At 40.4% G+C, this 20,063-nt stretch overlaps 1 protein-coding gene across 1 annotated transcript in view; it reads left to right on the top strand.

Annotated features, from left to right (window-relative positions):
• LOC131944749 (E3 ubiquitin-protein ligase TRIM9) overlaps window positions 1–20,063 on the top strand; it is a 198,590-nt gene that overhangs the window by 65,292 nt on the left and 113,235 nt on the right. The window contains exon 5 of the mRNA XM_059305552.1: window positions 18,908–19,064. Within this exon, the coding sequence (XP_059161535.1) occupies window positions 18,908–19,064 (157 nt within the window). The remainder of the gene's footprint in view (window positions 1–18,907; window positions 19,065–20,063) is intronic.

The raw sequence follows: 20,063 nt of genomic DNA on the forward strand, positions 1-20,063 counted from the left end.
GGAAGAAATACACGAGAGGGACTTTTTAGAAGGGAAGAAATACAAGAGGATACAAAAAAGAGGGGACCTTTTGTCCAAGAACACCGCCCTATTGGTCGCCATGTAATGCCAGCTGAATAAAACAGTAGCTCTGGATGGTCCGTGACGTCATTAGTGCCACCATCTAACGTCTTTCATGTCACATTTATTGTCGGTTATGTCCAAGACGCTAGGCAGTAGAGGGACATTAGGGGTGGGGGGGGGATGATCGATCTACAGCTGTGGGGTTAGCCGGTACACACTTGACTTCTATAATACTAGCTACGATTTGTATTATATACGTAGTAGATGTACAGCAACTAAATTTAATTAACATACCAAGAACATTCTTTATTTCGATAACATTTGTATAAACAGACATTTAAATATTGTGTAATACCACAAATCAGGGTATCATAAAATTTATTTTAAAAACAAATATTGACAGCTATAACTAAATACAGTTTAATATGGTAATTGCGTAAACGTTTGCATTTTATTATTGAGTGTAAATTTACATAATTTTATTATAAAGTTATAATATTGTGTCGGCTCTGCTTTGAGTTAGTGCGAGCGTAATGGTGAGTACTTAGACGGCCATAGCTAGATAGTGTGCAGATCTTGAGTACTTAGACGGCCATAGTTAGATAGTGTGTAAATCTTGAGTACACAGACGGTCATAGTTAGATAGTGTGCAGATCTTGAGTACACAGACGGTCATAGTTAGATTGTGTGCAGATCTTGTGTACACAGACGGTCATAGTTAGATAGTGTGCAGATCTTGTGTACACAGACGGTCATAGTTAGATTGTGTGTAAATCTTGAGTACACAGACGGTCATAGTTAGATAGTGTGCAGATCTTGTGTACACAGACGGTCATAGTTAGATAGTGTGCAGATCTTGTGTACACAGACGGTCATAGTTAGATAGTGTGTAAATCTTGAGTACACAGACGGTCATAGTTAGATTGTCTAAAGGTTGACTAACTAAGTCTGGAATTCTCTGTAGATTTGAAGCACTGGGCCACTGGCGTCACCTCGCTCTCGTAATGTATTCAAAACCAGTTACCTAAAGATGTCGGCCATCACGTGACAGGCCTTAAGAGCACTGGATCACGTGACCCGGCACCGGAGTACCCTGGTCTAGACGTCATTTGCATTACCCACCGGTCATCTGCGTGCCGGGTCTAATAGCTTACTGGGAGGGGGTAGGGAGGTTGTGTATTGGAGGTTTTAGTCTTGTTTTCATGGGCTAATAGGTTGTGTTTCGAGGTTTTAGTCTTGTTTTCATGGGCTAATAGGTTGTGTTTCGAGGTTTTAGTCTTGTTTTCATGGGCTAATAGGTTGTGTTTCGAGGTTTTATTCATGTTTTCATGAGCTAATAGGTTGTGTTTCGAGGTTTTAGTCTTGTTTTCATGAGCTAATAGGTTGTGTTTCGAGGTTTTAGTCCTGTTTTCATGGGCTAATAGGTTGTGTTTCGAGGTTTTAGTCCTGTTTTCATGGGCTAATAGGTTGTGTTTCGATGTTTTCGCATTGTTTTCGGGGGCTTGTGAACAAATGATTCCTATGGGTTACAAGTTTGTGTCTAGAGGTGTAGGTTTTGTGTGGGGTATATTCTTTTTTTAAAGCTGTAGCCCCTTTGGGGCTTCTAGATTGTGTATCTGAATTCTTGAGGTTTGTCTGGGTTTATAGTTCACGGACTACAAATTTAGGGAGGAGAGCTCATAGTTTAGTGTCATTGAACCATTCCGATTGCTTTCTTCTTGTGTATCAATGAACAAAACAAAGAGTTACAGCCAAACATGGACCCTAAAATGGTACAATTTTACAATTTTTAGCTAACGTTTAAGTACTAAATTTGAAAACACCAATCAAAGACGTGCGATTTAAACATTTCATTAAAAAAACGAATACTTTTGACTGACTCTAGTCTACGCAGCCAATGACGTATCTGTGTTTTAAGAAAACAGGAAATGTATTACTTGATTTGGTTCCATAGCAGCCAAGCAATAAAACCTCTCTTTGTCAAATCGAAGCTATAGAATCTCGCGCGCTCCAATTGCGCTTAAGGTAATTGTCATTTAATGAGTTCACCAGATATAATTCAACTCCCCAGTCATTATACGGTCCACATTAAAACCTTTTTTTCAGAAATGCAATTCGTTTTCGTTTTCTCATGTTTTTTCCGACTTTAAATGTAGACTTTCCTTTTGCACCAGGCGACATTGGCCATCACTGTAGCTATAAATAACTCATGGCTCTCGTCACGTGACAAACAACGAGCAAACAATGGCGTCTGAAAGAAAAAAACCCACGTGATCGCCCGCGACCGCTGGGAAAACAAAACGTACCCGTTAATACGTCATCAATAGCTCTCCCAAAGGAAACCCAGGCCCTAATTCATCGCCAGTTGGCACTTAAACTTCAAGGTCAGGCTGACCCCTATAATAAAATTAATCCCCCTCCCCCTTCTCTCTATTTTCATTTTGTGTTTTCTGGAGCCCTAATGTAGCAATTCAAATAGGAACAACACATTTTTTTTTCTCAAGGTTTTTTTGGAAATTTTCCAGGTCGTTTCGTTCAACTTCCGGTTTAAGATCAATTAGAGGCCAAAGTCTCATTAGCCTCCGTTGTCATATTCTCTTGTCTGCTAGCCGGCAGCCGGTTAAATCTAGAGGTCATGGTTTGACAGCTGGTTAGACAGTATTGTCTAGATGTGTTGTCCAAGTTAGTCGAAAATGTCTAGACGTGTTGTCCAAGTTAGTAATGTCCACTATAGCGCGCGCTAATTATTTCACCAATCAGTGACGTAAAAAAAAAACATTAGAAATACCCAGCATCAAATAAATTGATCTATTCCATTTTAGGATACACAAATCGTAGATTCATTATTTACCAGCACAACTATACTTGCATCTCCTTCGTTGGGCTATGGTTAGGGTTAAGGCTAGGGTTAAGGCTAGGGTTAGGGTTAGGGCTAGGGTTAGGGCTAGGGTTAGGGCTAGGGTTAGGACTAGGGTTAGGGCTAGGGTTAGGGCTAGGGTTAGGGCTAGGGTTAGGGCTAGGGTTAGGGCTAGGGCTAGGGTTAAGGCTAGGGTTTGGGCTAGGGTTAGGCTAGGGCGTTGGGCTAAGACTACGTTTAGCGCTTGATAAATTAACGATAAAGATAATAATCTGTATGAAGAAAAAAAGGAATGCAATTTTAGCCCATAACGAAATGTACCTATACATCTATATAACCAAATAAGCCACAACAAAAACAAGCATGCATTTTCAATACAACGAAGATGGCGTTGATAATCTTTTTACCCATAGCGTGCAGTTCAAAATATGAACATCTTTCACATAGAGAGCGCTATTTAAAATATGAACATCTTTTACCTAGAGAGTGCTATTTAAAATATTAACATTTAGCTTGTGACGGCCAAAGTAAGGTTTTATTTCCCCAGTATTGATTTTGTAAACACCGTGTACGACCCGAGCTAATGTATTAAATATTTAAAAGCTATTTTTGTTCCCCAGTCAGCGCGCGCAAACACTGTATAATGAAAAGTGTTACGCCGGTGAAGTAATTTAATGCAACAGCGAAACAAAACTAAAATGTCGAGTTAGGTATTTTGTTTTGTAGTGGTGGTGGTGTCAAAAGGGCTTCTTGATTATTTTTGGGATGCGAACTACATTTTTCAAGAATGTGGTGTGTTACTACGCCGTACTTTCTTCGGATAAGGTACTACTTTCAGAATCCGGGACTTCTTACATTCCAGACGCCAGCCCCAAAAGTGATCTAACAGATATTCGATACCAGGTATCTCCACGGAGAATTCTGGGAGCAGATATTCTTAAATAAACAGAAATGTCACCAACAACATTCTATAAATAGATTATGTGTATGCAATCTCTAAACACACGTGCGATATTTTCTTTTTTGATCATTTGACCTATTTTATCTGACCCCCCCCCCCTCAACCACGCACATCTCATCTGCTCTAAATATTTTCTACCTGATCCTTTCATCCTTACCTCCCCTTCCTACTCGTGTCTTAACAAACAAGTGGCGATCAATGCCGTTAGCCGTACACAATACACCTACTTATAATATACAAATAGCACAACATTAGATCACAAAAGATCCCTTTGTAGGTCTACTATTTCCGGATCCTTTAACCAGGTTCCCCCCCCCCCTCCCCTCCCACCCACAGGCCTGCCCACACATGGTGTGAAAAATGTAATAGGGATCAAAGCTGTTCTGGTCTCAGCATGGAATGGCCGGGTCTTGGGTAATCTGAGACGGCCAGTACCAGTGGTCGGGGGGGGGGGGGGGGGTAGGGTCGGGGTCTGTTTATTTGGGGCTTGTTCGTGGTGTCTGTGATCTTCGTGCGACGGTTACCTCCCTTGGATGTGAGTTGTGTTTATCTACCTATGTATTGTAGTGTCGGTAGGCACGCATTTGGGGTGGGAGTGGGGTGGTTTATGCAGTCTTTGGTGGTGGTGTAGGATGTCGTATAGGGTTATAGGGTGATGTAGGCAGTCTTTAAAGATGGTGGTGGTGTAGTCGTTTTGGGGGGGGGGGGGGGCATAGGCAGTCTTCGGAGGAATAGGATGTTATAGACATAAATAGCTCTCAAGTGTTATACGGGTGGTACATGGGAATGTGACACACTGAAATGCTCGGACCAAAATACGCACTGAAACAAAAAGTTCAGCAACTAAATGATACCAATGGTCTTGCCTTGGGCACAACTGTCCGCTCTTCCATCTACCACTGACAACTCCACACACTGACAAACTCCACTGAAATGTGACTGACAACTTCACATACTGACAAAGTCCACTGAAATGTGACTGACAACTTCACACACTGACAAAGTCCACTGAAATGTGACTGACAACTCCACACACTGACAAAGTCTACTGAAATTTGACTGACAACTTCACATACTGACAAAGTCCACTGAAATATGACTGACAACTTCACATACTGACAAAGTCCACTGAAATATGACTGACAACTTTACATACTGACAAAGTCCACTGAAATTTGACTGACAACTTTACATACTGACAAAGTCCACTGAAATGTGGCTGACAACTTCACATACTGACAAACTCCACTGAAATGTGACTGACGACAACTCCACATACTGACAAAGTCCACTGAAATATGACTGACGACAACTCCACATACTGACAAAGTCCACTGAAATATGACTGACGACAACTCCACATACTGACAAAGTCCACTGAAATATGACTGACGACAACTCCACATACTGACAAAGTCTACTGAAATTTGACTGACAACTTCACATACTGACAAAGTCCACTGAAATATGACTGACAACTTCACATACTGACAAAGTCCACTGAAATATGACTGACAACTTTACATACTGACAAAGTCCACTGAAATTTGACTGACAACTTTACATACTGACAAAGTCCACTGAAATGTGGCTGACAACTTCACATACTGACAAACTCCACTGAAATGTGACTGACGACAACTCCACATACTGACAAAGTCCACTGAAATATGACTGACGACAACTCCACATACTGACAAAGTCCACTGAAATATGACTGACGACAACTCCACATACTGACAAAGTCCACTGAAATATGACTGACGACAACTCCACATACTGACAAAGTCCACTGAAATATGACTGACGACAACTCCACACACTGACAAAGTCCACTGAAATGTGACTGACAACTCCACACACTGACAAAGTCTACTGAAATTTGACTGACAACTTCACATACTGACAAAGTCCACTGAAATATGACTGACAACTTCACATACTGACAAAGTCCACTGAAATATGACTGACAACTTTACATACTGACAAAGTCCACTGAAATTTGACTGACAACTTTACATACTGACAAAGTCCACTGAAATGTGGCTGACAACTTCACATACTGACAAACTCCACTGAAATGTGACTGACGACAACTCCACATACTGACAAAGTCCACTGAAATATGACTGACGACAACTCCACATACTGACAAAGTCCACTGAAATATGACTGACGACAACTCCACATACTGACAAAGTCCACTGAAATATGACTGACGACAACTCCACATACTGACAAAGTCCACTGAAATATGACTGACGACAACTCCACCGTTAAAGCACGCAGTCAACCATCCCAAGACTACACAACGGCGCCGTCAACTTGGTGGTTTCTGATTGACATTCGTCTGCTAGACTGTCTCGTTAATTATCACCGTGTCTGGCGCTTAAGTATAACCGTTTGATTGCCAACATTCTGTAGCTAATTGCTTCATTAAAGTATAGACGTCCTTGGGATGGTCAGACTAAGTGACTGTACACGTTGATCGCGATTAAAGACTTTATTTTTTAAAATAATGACGTCATTCCCGTGGAGAGTCTAGTGAAATATTAACTTAAATTAACGTTCGATACTTTCTAAACTAGTTAAAAATTATGTCATTAATCTACTTTTTTAAATATAAATTAAAAATAAATAAGATATCGACTAATCATGTTTTCAAATATTTCTATTACTTCATGGAAATTCATATTTAAAAAAAATGGCTTTGAAAACGAAAATTAATTCCGAAAAATTAAAAAAAAATTAATTAAACGTATTTCTTTTATATGTCTGATATCTGGGATAATTTAGCTGAATGTTTTCTTCTTATTTCTTTTTATATTGTTAATTAAAATTCGATAGCGGCTGAAGTGATGGCTTTTAAATGACTTGAAGGAAAAGTAACGAGACCGTCTTATTGTCGCCTACCTGGTCGTGTTGATGTTTCGTGTCAATGACCTCAGTCAGCAGACGACCTTGAGATGTGTGAACCCCCACAGAAATATCCTCACGTCTCCGCCAAGGTCTGTGGGACTCCCACACAGTCGCTTGTCTAGACTAGACATTCCATTCAGGTAAAGCTCCCCATCCTATGTTTCAGCCCCCCACCCTCGTGTTTCAACACCCCCATCTCTAGCCGGGGTGTTAGAGCACATGTTAGAGGTGGCTGAGGTGGGTGAGGTAGCCCCTAGGGGGAGGCCCTGCACTTCCAGCAATGTTGAAGGCACGCCGATGACCTTTCCGCACTGCTCGCAAAGTACATCAAAATAACAAAGTTGTACAAATAGTCAGGTGGCCTTCACCTTAGGGGGTTGACGCCAAGCGACGAACCAGAAATTCTCCGTCTTTTAAAATGCAGACAAAAAGTCTGCCGGAACGTTTAATTAATTTTTCCACCCATGCAATCAATTTTTTTTGGCTCCAGCCTTAGAGATAATTAGATTTTTGTTCTGGCATCTTCGTCTGACGCAATCATAGCTTTGGTGGCTCGAGATTTTCTCGAGATATCTTAAAAGGTGCGGCATTGTCATCACGACTGTACTACCCGCTAATGCATCAGCTGATTTAAGGCATGCACGTTTCACTTTATTCCTATATTTATAACTCATTCTTAGAAACGTTTTTATGAATAATGGAAATTAAACGTTCATAAATCACATAGAAAGATTTTAATAACATTCTGTAGATCAATCTCAGTTGGTTTTGGAATACGCCATATGTTGTTCATAAGAGTAATAAACCGGGAGTGATCTCCCCTAAACTTTCTCGAATATTCTTATATAAAATAACAGGGGATGGGAACTCGGGCTATAGACATGATTTTTAATCCATTTTAAATACTTAAAGTTTTAAAAATAGAATAAAATCTCGTAGACAAATTAATTGCACACCAAGTGAACGCGAAATAAAAAAGCGCATAATAGTGCGCAATATTATTATTACTTTAAAAATTTACATTAGTTTTTTGAGAAATCGGAAGTAGCGTAAATTACTACTTCCGGTCAACGGAAATTACTCAAAATTTAACAGAAGGTAGAGAATTAGATCTTTTACTTACATGTGAAATTTCATTTATCTATCTGAAATAGTACTCAAGTTATAGGCTTTTGAAAAATTCAAAGTAGAAAAAGTACCACTTCCGGTTGTCAGAAATCGCTCAAAAGTTGATACGGATCTACGATTTTGATAAAATACTTATATATGAAATTTCATCAACCTAGCTGTAACGGTACTCAAGTTATCGTGTTTACACACGGACACACACACACACAGACACACACACAGACACACAGACATACGGACAAGATTGCAAAATTATGTTTTTCCGTATCAGTGAGATGCAAAACGTCGAGATTTGCAAAAATCTCGATTTTTTTTTTTTGCACGATTACAAGACTTTCTCTATACTTCGTATATACGAGAAAGTAAAAAGGAAACACATGGGGTACTGTATGAAAATGGTAACCTTTCAATCAAACACGTTTAGGTCTTCTTGACGATTTCAAACCTGACATGTGAGGTCAGCTCAACAATTCACTTCTCCTAGTCCCGTATTGATCCCCGCAGGTTAGGTCAGTGAACGTAATAAGTAGGTCCTGTCATCTTGCCGGTCACTTCCTTGTCCCTGATAACTCCTGCTCAACGACCTCATTTCCGCTCATCTTCCCCCACTAACCCCGGGCCTTAACTTGGTAACATTCCGCTAGAAGCACGTCATCGATCTACATAATATAAACAACACGACCCAACTGCTAGCTCAACAAGAGAGCTTCCTTTACGTCGGCACAGCAAAAATCTACATCATAAGTGTCTCGGAGTTGACTCGCCTCGCTTTTCCAAGGAGATGATTGCTTGTCAGACACTCGATTGGGCAATGATCTGAGGCGGTTTCATGCTGTACATAGATAGAATGATGTATATCTGATTGATGCACACGTATACGAAGCCATCACATGCGTATCTTCTCCTGAATGCAATGCGATGATATCTCTCGTTTAGATTTCTGCGCAGATTTTTTGGCGTCGGAAAATCATTTCTTCGCGATCTATGCGTTTTTAATGTTTTCGCGAGTCGATTTATCTGCGGATTCGCGCAATGAAAGGTAGCAATTTTCCCGCGTCCTACCCATCACTGCGCGTAGTAAAACTCCAGACAGCTTTCGTGGAAGATGCATTGCACTGAATATAGCGTCAAGAAAAATAAATTAGTTTCGAATCATAATGAAAAAATTATAAACACAAGGGCTGAGGCAACGTTAGTGGGACGAATTGGGGGAGAGATTTGAGGGTGTTATTCTTAGACCCTGAACTATAAATAGAGCCTGAACTAGAACTAGAACTAAAACTATAACTACAAGTGCAACAACATCAACAACAACAAAAACAACAAAAACAACTACAACTACAACTACAACTACAACTACAACTACAACTACAACTACAACTACAACTACAACTACAACTACAACTACAACTGCAACTGCAACTGCAACTGCAACTGCACTTGCAACTGCAACTGCAACTACAACTACAACTGCAACTACAACTACAACTACAACTACAACTACAACTACAGCTACAACTACAACTACAACTACAACTACAACAACTACAACTACAACTACTACAACTACAACTACAACTACAACTACAACTACAACTACAACTACAACTACAACCACAACTACAACAACTACAACTACAACTAGAACATTGCCATTCGTTATTTCATCTCTTTCTGTAGACCACATGCCATATTTGAACTGGAATCGTCCACCGCCCACCCAATAATAACATCCCTAATGTTTATTTTTTAAATTATTTATTTTCGCCGGATAATTTTATGATAGCTCCAGCAGATGGAAATAACACACGTAAAAACAGACATTTTCCTCTTCATACAGCAGACACAGACAATAAACTGTCTTAGATCAGACAATAAAAGTCTTACATCAGACACCAGCGATAAACTCACGTCTATGGCAAACTCCGACCAGGGAAAACAAAATAATGGAATCGATTATAGGTCTAAGTTTCCTTTGAAAGTCGTTTCCTCGTGTCGACCTCCATAAGAAATGGGCTCTAGGTCCGCTAGCAGTAATTGACAGATACATTCCGGTATCGATACCGTGCGGTGTAGATCGATACGGCGTCGAGTCTAGTTTTACTCCTATACCAATGTTTAGTTTCATAAGAAACGTTGTGATCGTACTGAAAATAGTTGTAACGTAACTGGAATAAAAATATCGATCCTGCCCCAGGGAGGGATATCTTAAGCTTGAATGGTACCGACAATGACATCAAAGCGAGCCTGTCTGGTCCAAGATCTTTGAAGAACTAAAACTCTCAACTTCAATTATTTTCTTCGATTTTTTTTTTTTTAGAAAATAAAAAAATTCATGGACTTTAATGGGTTTTCACATTTTTAACGATGTTTTTTTTTCTTTTCTATTTTGAAATATTTTAAAAAGATTTTATATTTTAAGTAAACATTTTCATTTTTAAGTTTTGAATGAAATAAATATTTTTCCCCCTTTTTGAAGACTGGTAACTTTACTATTATAAGTGACGAAGTGACAGAAATTTATAAAGTCAACTTCCTAACACCTCATTTGTAACGTTCTCCTGTGCACATACATCCAAGTTATGTGTCAAAACATAGAAAAGCTGCTATCACGTGATAAGTTCACCCATGGGTGTAGAGTAGGTTCGATGTAGGGCACCATATGTCTTCCCCCCCCCCCCCCCAATCCCTAACCCACAACATAAAAAAAGTATTTCTTCCAACCGTACGATGTGCATGTCCAACTGCCCGCATACAAACAGATCTCAGGTTCCTGGCAACACGGCACAAGTCCCACGTGTAACCAACTCTTCATTTTGTCCGCGCCATCTCCCGTTTCCGTTGTGTGTTTATCCTACTGGGTGTAGCATACGACATCTATTACGTCAAGATGTTGCAGACGTGTCTCTAAAACTGTAACATTTAGAACGACAGTAAAACACAACATATCCAGGAACAACGGGGTGATCTCCCCTATCCAACACTGTTGTTCTAAATGTTCAGGTTACTCTTTATGTTTACGGCATGAAGAGCTTCACCACTCAATACCTCATGTAACATACGCGATGGATACCAAAATATGCGGCTTCAAATATCGCAGAGTTGACCTTGTGGTTCATCGCCAGACAACAAAACACGCTTTCTCATTCTCTCGGCAACGATATTTGGCATATGTGGGACCCATTTTGTCTTGTTCCGTTTGTCGTATCTCTTCTTGTCCTGCTTGAACGCAGGTCTTGTCTAGTTTCGGATGAGACCAGCGGATGTAGAGCGGGGAAGAAGGGACCCTGGGACCAGTGGATGTAGAGCGGGGAAGAAGGGACCCTGGGACCAGTGGATGTAGAGCGGGGAAGAAGGGACCATGGGATAGCTCACAATGTTGCCAGACACGGATGGGATAACGGGGTTCACTCCCATCCCCCCCCCCCCCCTCCCATTTACAGCGACAAACATCCCCCCAGCCACTCTTACTTCGCTTTAGTTGTCTCGCGTCAGTTGAGTCGTGACGCCGAGCCGTGACGCTATGGTACATCGACGCCCTAACAAGTCCCGCATTAACAAAAAAAAAATCATCTTTTAACACTCTACGGCTTGTTTGTAAATTGAAGCATTTCTATTTTTTTTTCACTAAGTCGATTTCACAGATTTCTGAAATTACCAACGAAGAACTCCAGTATTGTTCTATCGTTCAAGGATAACATTGTGCGATTGCATTGATTTTTTAAAATGTGTTTCTCAGATTTCTAAAAGTTTGGAATTCGCTGATACAGAAATAAAAATAAAGTAACGAAACAATGTTTATTTACATTAAAAAGTAACATTTAAAAAGATTTAAAAGTAAAAAGAATTGTAAAAAAATGTTCATCATCGACGAAGAAAACAGCCGACCGCTAAACATCAAGACACAGAGTACTGTGAGAATAGACTGACGCAAAAAGTTGAACATAATAGCCGCAGTTTTTTTCTTCTGGAAGAAATATGGATTTTTTAAAAGTTTTGTTTCGTTATCAAAAAGATAATGAAAGTACAAGATTTGAGACTTTCCCCTTTGATGTTAGCGAGTTCTCTTGGTTGGGTAGTCGGGTTGTTAACTTCCATTTTGGTCGAATGAGTTGAATCAATGTTTAACATTTTGGTCGAATTAGTTGAGTCGATGTTGAACATTTTGGTCGAACTAGTTGAATCGATGTTTAACATTTTGGTCGAATTAGTTGAGTCGATGTTTAACATTTTGGTCGAATCAGTTATCGATGTTAAATATTTTGATCGAATTAGTTATCGATGTTTAATATTTTGATCGAATTAGTTGAGTCGATGTTGAACATTTTGGTCGAATTAGTTGAATCGATGTTTAACATTTTGGTCGAATCAGTTGAATCGATGTTAACATTTTGGTCGAATCAGTTATCGATGTTAAATATTTTGATCGAATTAGTTATTGATGTTTAATATTTTGATCGAATTAGTTGAGTCGATGTTTAACATTTTGTTGGAATTAGTTGAATCGATGTTTAACATTTTAACAAAAACATGACGACACTGTATTGTTGTTGTTATTTAAATCTTTACTTAGGACATTATTGAATTTATTTGTTTGTCAGGTAGTACTAAGTCACTCCTGTAAAAAAAAAAAAAAAATGCGTCTTTGTTTTCCAAAATGTTATAACACCTAAAGCATCAACTAAATATAAACATATTTTTAATTAAAAAAAATTAAGATCGATTTCGTGGTTATGTTTTTGTTTTCTGGAGATCTCGATGGCCCCTTTGTTCTGACTGACTGGACAGGGTGCGGGCTGATGAAATTTGCGTTCAAACAACACTCGGCGACCTCAATACAAAACAGGGCCGGGTAATAAATTCATTAACTGATCGGCAATTAATTGCGTCACTCTTGATGATCCAATATCTTTGCTCTTTTATTTCCTCCTCCCCCCCACCCATCAGCCACAGCCCTACAGCATAGCTGCCAGCCCCAACTTTCAGCGCCCCAGTCCAACCATCAGCATCCCCGCGCCCCCACACTCCCATCAGCACCCCAGTCCAGCCATCAGCACCCCCGCGCCCCACCCTCACATTAGCACCCCATACAACCATCAGCACCCCCACACTCCCATCAGCACCCCAGTCCAGCCATCAGCACCCCCGCACCCCCACTCTCCCATCAGCACCCCTCCCTCCCATCAGCACCCTCGCCCTCCCATCAGCACCCCCGCCCCGTATCTCCAGCAGCCAGAATCAGCAGACGACCAACGTCACAACGCTGCCAGCGGACATGTTGTCTGTCTCCATCCATCTCCATCATTACGCAATATTCACGACACCCCGTGATCTCTTTCACCAATTTGGTAGCCGCTCTTTGTTTCTTGATTAGCCGCCATTGTTGACGCCAGCCCCACCCCCCTGTCACATCCGCCTCTATCCCAACAAATTAATGTCCTTCCTCCTAAACGTCCAACTTCGAATTTTGTTCGCAAAAAATTATTTTGCTCAATTTATTTTTCCTGAAATTTCCTAATGTTTTGTAAAAACATTTTTACAATTATAAACTTTGTAATCAAAGATATCCAATATAAAAAAGTAAGCATTATTATATTACTTTTTAAAAAGCCTACATGACAATATTATACAGCGCTTATTGCAAAGAAAATTCTCGAACGTATGTAATATAGCTACTTTAGGTAAATATCCTGTAAGCAATAAAGACAATTACCATCACGGCTAATAGCCACGCCTAATAATGTTATGGAGGAATTCCCAATCATTTCTGGGAATTCCCGGAAAGTAGATTAGAGTTGATAAATGTTGGATGTTTTACTGTAAATTAGATCAGACCAGACTCACTGGTTCCATTAGAGTACCTTCACCTGCTACGGGAATGTCCGGTTCTGTCGTTAGACACTAGTTTCGATTTCAATGTGGTGACAGATTTTTTTTTCCTAGTTTCGATTTCAATGTGGTGACTTGGATTTTTTTTCCTAGTTTCGATCTCAATGTGGTGACTTGGATTTTTTTTCTTGTATTCGATTTCAATGTGGTGATTTGGATTTTTTTTCCTAGTTTCGATTTCAATGTGGTGACTTCGATTTTTTTATTGGTTTCGATTTTAATGTGGTGATTTGGATTTTTTTTTCTGGGTTTCGATTTCAATGTGGTGACTTGGATTTTTTTTCCTAGTTTCGATTTCAATGTGGTGATTTGGATTTTTTGTCTTGGTTTCGATTTCAATGTGGTGATTTCGAATTTTTTTCGGGGTTTTGATTTCAATGTGGTGATTCCGATTTTTTTTTCTTGGTTTTGTTTGCAATGTCGTGACATGAAGTTTTTATCTTAGCTCCGATTTTCAATGCGTTGACATGGAATTCTCTTGTCCTTTAATATATTTTATTTAAAATACGAGTTTTATAAAGTCAGCCGGCATAAATATATAGAAATTTCAATTCTGTTATTAATGATTATGTTTAACGAAGGTTTATTTATTTCTGCTAGAAATTTTTACATTTGCGGTGAAACATGGATACAATTATTCATCAAAGGTTCGAAAACTGACATTAGTAATCTACTTTGTAATAGTACAAACATACTCTAATATAAATGCACCGCAGACGTCTTCATTGTAAAAAAATTGTAGGCAAAATTATCCCTCTACGTCTTACAGATGTTCATTCGTCTGTGCTTAAACTCATTCATGCATGAAACACATTTTGATCAGGTTAAAACAGAGGACCTAGTATTTCCAATATCAAAGTCTGTGGTGTCTTGTCTTTGATCACGTGATTAGAGTCAACCAATCGACATCCGCCTAGTTAAAGATTGACATTATTTTTTCTTCATGCGGAGCTATGACGACTGCGACTTGATCAAAAAGTACACAACGTAGTGTATTTCTGATGGTGTTCTTACCAGACCCGGAATTTCTTATTCCCTCGACATTTGTGACAAAACACAAGAAAACAAGGTTGTGTGGGTGGGTGGGGGAGGGGGGGGGAATAAAAAAAAACTTAAGAAAACAGAAAGAAAACCTTATAAAACCTACATCTATCCTTGTGTCCAAAACGAGGTTTAAATCTCAATAATTCAATACCAGAACGATTTGTTTCCCCTTCTGTCCTTCCTGGTGTTTTGTTTTGTAAAAAAAAAAAACACAACAAAACCCCATCCCAACAGGCATTCTCAGACTGCCAGACGGTCTAGAAGACACACACGCACTCAAGCGCCCTTTCCTCCTCCCCCCTCCCCCTGCCTTTGCTTGAAGAATTCTTGGACGACCTAATTTGACGCAATGTGTTTTAGAGGCTCTCAGTCCACACTTGCATTTTTTTTCTTCGTTACTCTCCAAGACGTTGTTTGTTGGAGACACACGAACACACAAGCACACACACACGAATGTACACACACACACAAGCACACACACGTACGTACACACAATCATACACGAACACGCACACACAGACATCGACACACTCGTAGACATAACGATACCCACATCCACACAATACCAAAGCCAAGGTAGTGTAGGACACCATCAGTGCGGTGTTGTGTCATATGTGTGTATGTGTGCTGGACTGCCGGACAGACAGACGGACAACTGGACAGCATGACAGCAATACAGCTGGACAACTGGTATGAGATGAACTATCCTGGATAAGGGATACTGTGAGGATGTCTTTCATCAATTTTCACATCAATGTTACATCAACATTACGCCAACATCACATCAACATTACACCAACATTACATCAACATCACATCAATATTACGCCAACATCACATCAACATTACACCAACATCACATCAATATTACACCAACATTACATCAACATTACACCAACATCACATCAATATTACACCAACATTACATCAACATTACACCAACATCACATCAATATTACACCAACATTACATCAACATTACACCAACATCACATCAATATTACACCACCATTACATCACTATTACACCACCATTACATCACTATTACACCATCAGTACACCAACATTACACCACATTACACCACATTACACCACCATTACATCACCATTACATCACCATTACACCCCCATTACACCACCATTACTCCACCATTACATCACTATTACACCACCATTACATCACCATTACACCACTACCCCATCAATACTACATTCCTACAAGAGACACTAACTCCCTCTAATCGGCTTGAGGAACTGTCTGGGAGCCAGGACAGGGCTTTATAACCGTTTTAGTGGCGGGGCGTCAGGGGGTGGATTAAAAATGGGCGGGTAGAATGGCTCTTGGTCGTGGGGAGGGGGAGAGGGGGGATAGAGGGGGTGTGGGGGGTGTGGGGGGAGGAAGCAGACATTAGCATACCAGTAGGATCGATACTAGTCGATACGTTGGATGGAGTCGAGTATCGGTTAGAAATAATCGAACAGCCATTGACTTTAAAAAGAATGAAATAGTTGTGTTTTTTTGTTACATTTAGAGATGATATACTTCACGTAACTAACACTCCAGCTTTATAAATAGTTTAAGTGAATGTGCTGAGTTACGTGTATTCTTAAGTTTTATATTGTGTTAATGCACTTAACTATACATTAAGGTATTATTTTGTACCGTCTGGAAAGCGATGAAAAACAATGACTTTTTCAGGAACCAATATTCAACGAATAACAGAATAACAAAATCGGCCAAATTCCCAAGCGATTTCATTGTTTTTCTATTATGTTTTGACTAGAAAAAAAACGCAGACAGCATTCATATTTATAAAACAACCGATGATTGACGGAGTTTTAAATCAGATTTAAAAGCTCGGCTTGCATCAAATTACATTTTGTGAATGGGGTTTGATAGGAAAAGGTGCGAAGGTTAGGAGAGCTGGAACAATATGTGTAGAGCGGTGTTATCTTTTAAACGCGATTAGCTGAAACTTTTGATGATGACATAAATCAATAAATCAAACAAAGGTGTTTGAATATTTGGTTTTTTTTTTTACAAAAAACAAAGCAACAGCGAAGACAGTTGTTAGTTAAAAAAATAAATCCGTTTCTTATAATTAAATAGAACCCAGTTTGTTACTTAGAATTAAACAGAACTGGTAATTGATCAAACGGAAAGTTCATTACTTAATGTTTAAATAGACCAGTTAGAGTTAAACAGAGAAGTTGCTTTGAGTTAAATAGAGCAATTACTAGCTAAAGAGTTAAATAGAGCAGTTGCTAACTTAAGAGCTAAATAGAGCAGTTACTAACTTAAGAGTTAAATAGAGCAGTTAATTACTTAAGAGTTAAATAGAGCAGTTAATTACTTAAGAGTTAAATAGAGCAGTTAATTGCCCCCACTACAGGTATGTAAATGAGAGCCAACACCTGGTGTAGACGCACGGGGTGAGTGTGACCTTACCTTGACCTTACCTTGACCTGACGAATCCCTTCTCGTCATTCATATTCCAAAAATAATTTCTTGAACACGACCCAACACCAGCAGGCGAGGTGTAGAAAACTGGGATCTTCACATCATCAGCATAATTACTCCCCCCCCCCCCCTTCCTCTCTCCACCCCCCGCCTTATTTTGTCGTTGTGTTAATCAGAAACGATCTAACGCCTGGGATGATTGTAATTTACACCTGCGCGCCTCCTGTGTCGGGATAAGCCCATTATCTGTCGGGATAAGCCCATTATCTGTCCGGCATCTCGATCAACCGACCACCACCAATAGCATCTCTGATTGATACGTGTCGCTAACGGCCCTCACAAAACACTAGCCCGTCTTGAGCCCTTAGGCTGCCAGATAAAACTAGTTCGGTCGACCGTAGGCCAAAAATAAATAAATCTCCGGGGTTGTGAACTTTGGTTCACTTTTTAGAACTTAGTTTGGCCCGGGGCGGTCAGGGTGACAAGTTCTCGACGTTGAAATATTTATTTTAAAAACATAACTCAGTACTACACGGTTTCAGTATTGTGGTATCATACATTTTAAATAGAAATAATGGGGTTGGGACACTTTTCACCTAGTGTTTCTAAAAAAGAACCACAAAAAATAACGTATTCAAAAAGAACTCATAATATGAGTTCTTTTTAAGAATTCCGTTCAAGTAATCAAAACAGGAATGAACTTTGTGATACATCATTTTTTCTCTTAACTTTAAAATATGAACTGAAAATGTATGTCTATTTATAATTGTAATAATACAAGTGGAATTATTGCATTTTTGTTTTAAAAATTTAAAATCCCAAATGTTTTAAAAGAAATTGGCGTGTGAATTGGCTAAATCAACATAGACAAAATGGATGTGTAAAAAAAATAAAGCACTTAGACAAATGTTTTCGGTCCAAGGGTCACCGTGACGCGACTAACTGGTCTCAAGTCTCTCCATGACGTCACTAACTGGTCCCGAGTCTCACCGTGACGTCACTAACTGATCTTAAGTCTCACTAACCCTCCATGTATTTGGTCCCAAGTCTCACCATGACGTCACTAACCCTCCATGTATTTGGTCCCAAGTCTCATCATGACGTCACTAACCCTCCATGTATTTGGTCCCAAGTCTCACCATGACGTCACTAACCCTCCATGTAATTGGTCCCAAGTCTCACCATGACGTCACTAACCCTCCATGTATTTGGTCCCAAGTCTCACCATGACGTCACTAACCCTCCATGTATTTGGTCCCAAGTCTCACCGTGTCTAACCCTCCATGTAATTGGTCCCAAGTCTCACCGTGTCTAACCCTCCATGTAATTGGTCCCAAGTCTCACCATGACGTCACTAACCCTCCATGTAATTGGTCCCAAGTCTTACCGTGTCTAACCCTCCATGTAATTGGTCCCAAGTCTCACCGTGTCTAACCCTCCATGTAATTGGTCCCAAGTCTCACCATGACGTCACTAACCCTCCATGTATTTGGTCCCAAGTCTCACCATGACGTCACTAACCCTCCATGTAATTGGTCCCAAGTCTCACCATGACGTCACTAACCCTCCATGTATTTGGTCCCTAGGTCTCACCGGGTCTCATCAGCCGGGTTGTGACTGCCGACGCCAACTTCAACAAGGAGATGGAGCTGGCGCCCAGGGTGAGTCCGGAGTTTGAGCTGACGCTGGATAACACCCCCGCCATCCACGCCATCCAGAACATGAGCTTCTTCCAGATGAAAGGTAAGCACCACTCGTCTACTCAACCACAAACATCTTTAATTAACCTCGATTACTTTTTTATTAACCTTGATTACTTTATAAACAGCAAATATTATCTTTTCGCACCTTTCAACGGCTTAATTTATCTCACCCAGATCTTATACTTAATCCTGAACTTAATCCTGAGCTTAATCCTTCTGATCCTAAAGCCTCTTCGTGAAAATTCCCGACTCCAATTTTTAAAATACATTCCCGTATTCATCTCTTCTTATCTGTTCATTATCCTAAAGCACACTGAAGTTGATAAATCAAAATCTCTAACGTCAACAATTCTGTTCTCGCATCAAATAAATCATCAAGATTCTCATTTGATTCTCATCGACACCGTTTCGTTATCTGAAAACCCCTGGCTACACAATATGCTGGCTACATTCCCATGACATCACACCCCTCAATCATAACGTGCTGGCTACACCCCCTCCCCCCCATTACATCACACCCCTGGCTCACTATGTGCTGGCTACCACACCCCGCCCACCACGTCTCCCACACACCCATGACATAACACCCCTCAATCATAACGTGCAGGCTACACCCCCACCCCCCACCCCGCCTCCCACACACCCATGACATAACACCCCTCAATCATAACGTGCTGGCTACACCCCCTCCCCCCATTACATCACACCCCTGGCTCACTATGTGCTGGCTACCACACCCCGCCCACCACGTCTCCCACACACCCATGACATAACACCCCTCAATCATAACGTGCAGGCTACACCCCCACCCCCCACCCCGCCTCCCACACACCCATGACATAACACCCCTCAATCATAACGTGCTGGCTACCCCCCCCCCCCAATTACATTACACCCCTGGCTCACAATGTTCTGGCTACACCTCACATTACATCACCACCCCCCCCTTACTCACTATGTGCTGGCTACCCCCCCACCCACAAAATCACATTACACCACACCCCCCCCCCACCCCCACCCCCACATGACATCACACCCT

This window comes from Physella acuta, unplaced genomic scaffold (assembly GCF_028476545.2).
Source record: "Physella acuta isolate Inbredline_101_S28 unplaced genomic scaffold, ASM2847654v3 ptg000507l, whole genome shotgun sequence".
NCBI lineage: Eukaryota > Metazoa > Mollusca > Gastropoda > Physidae > Physella > Physella acuta.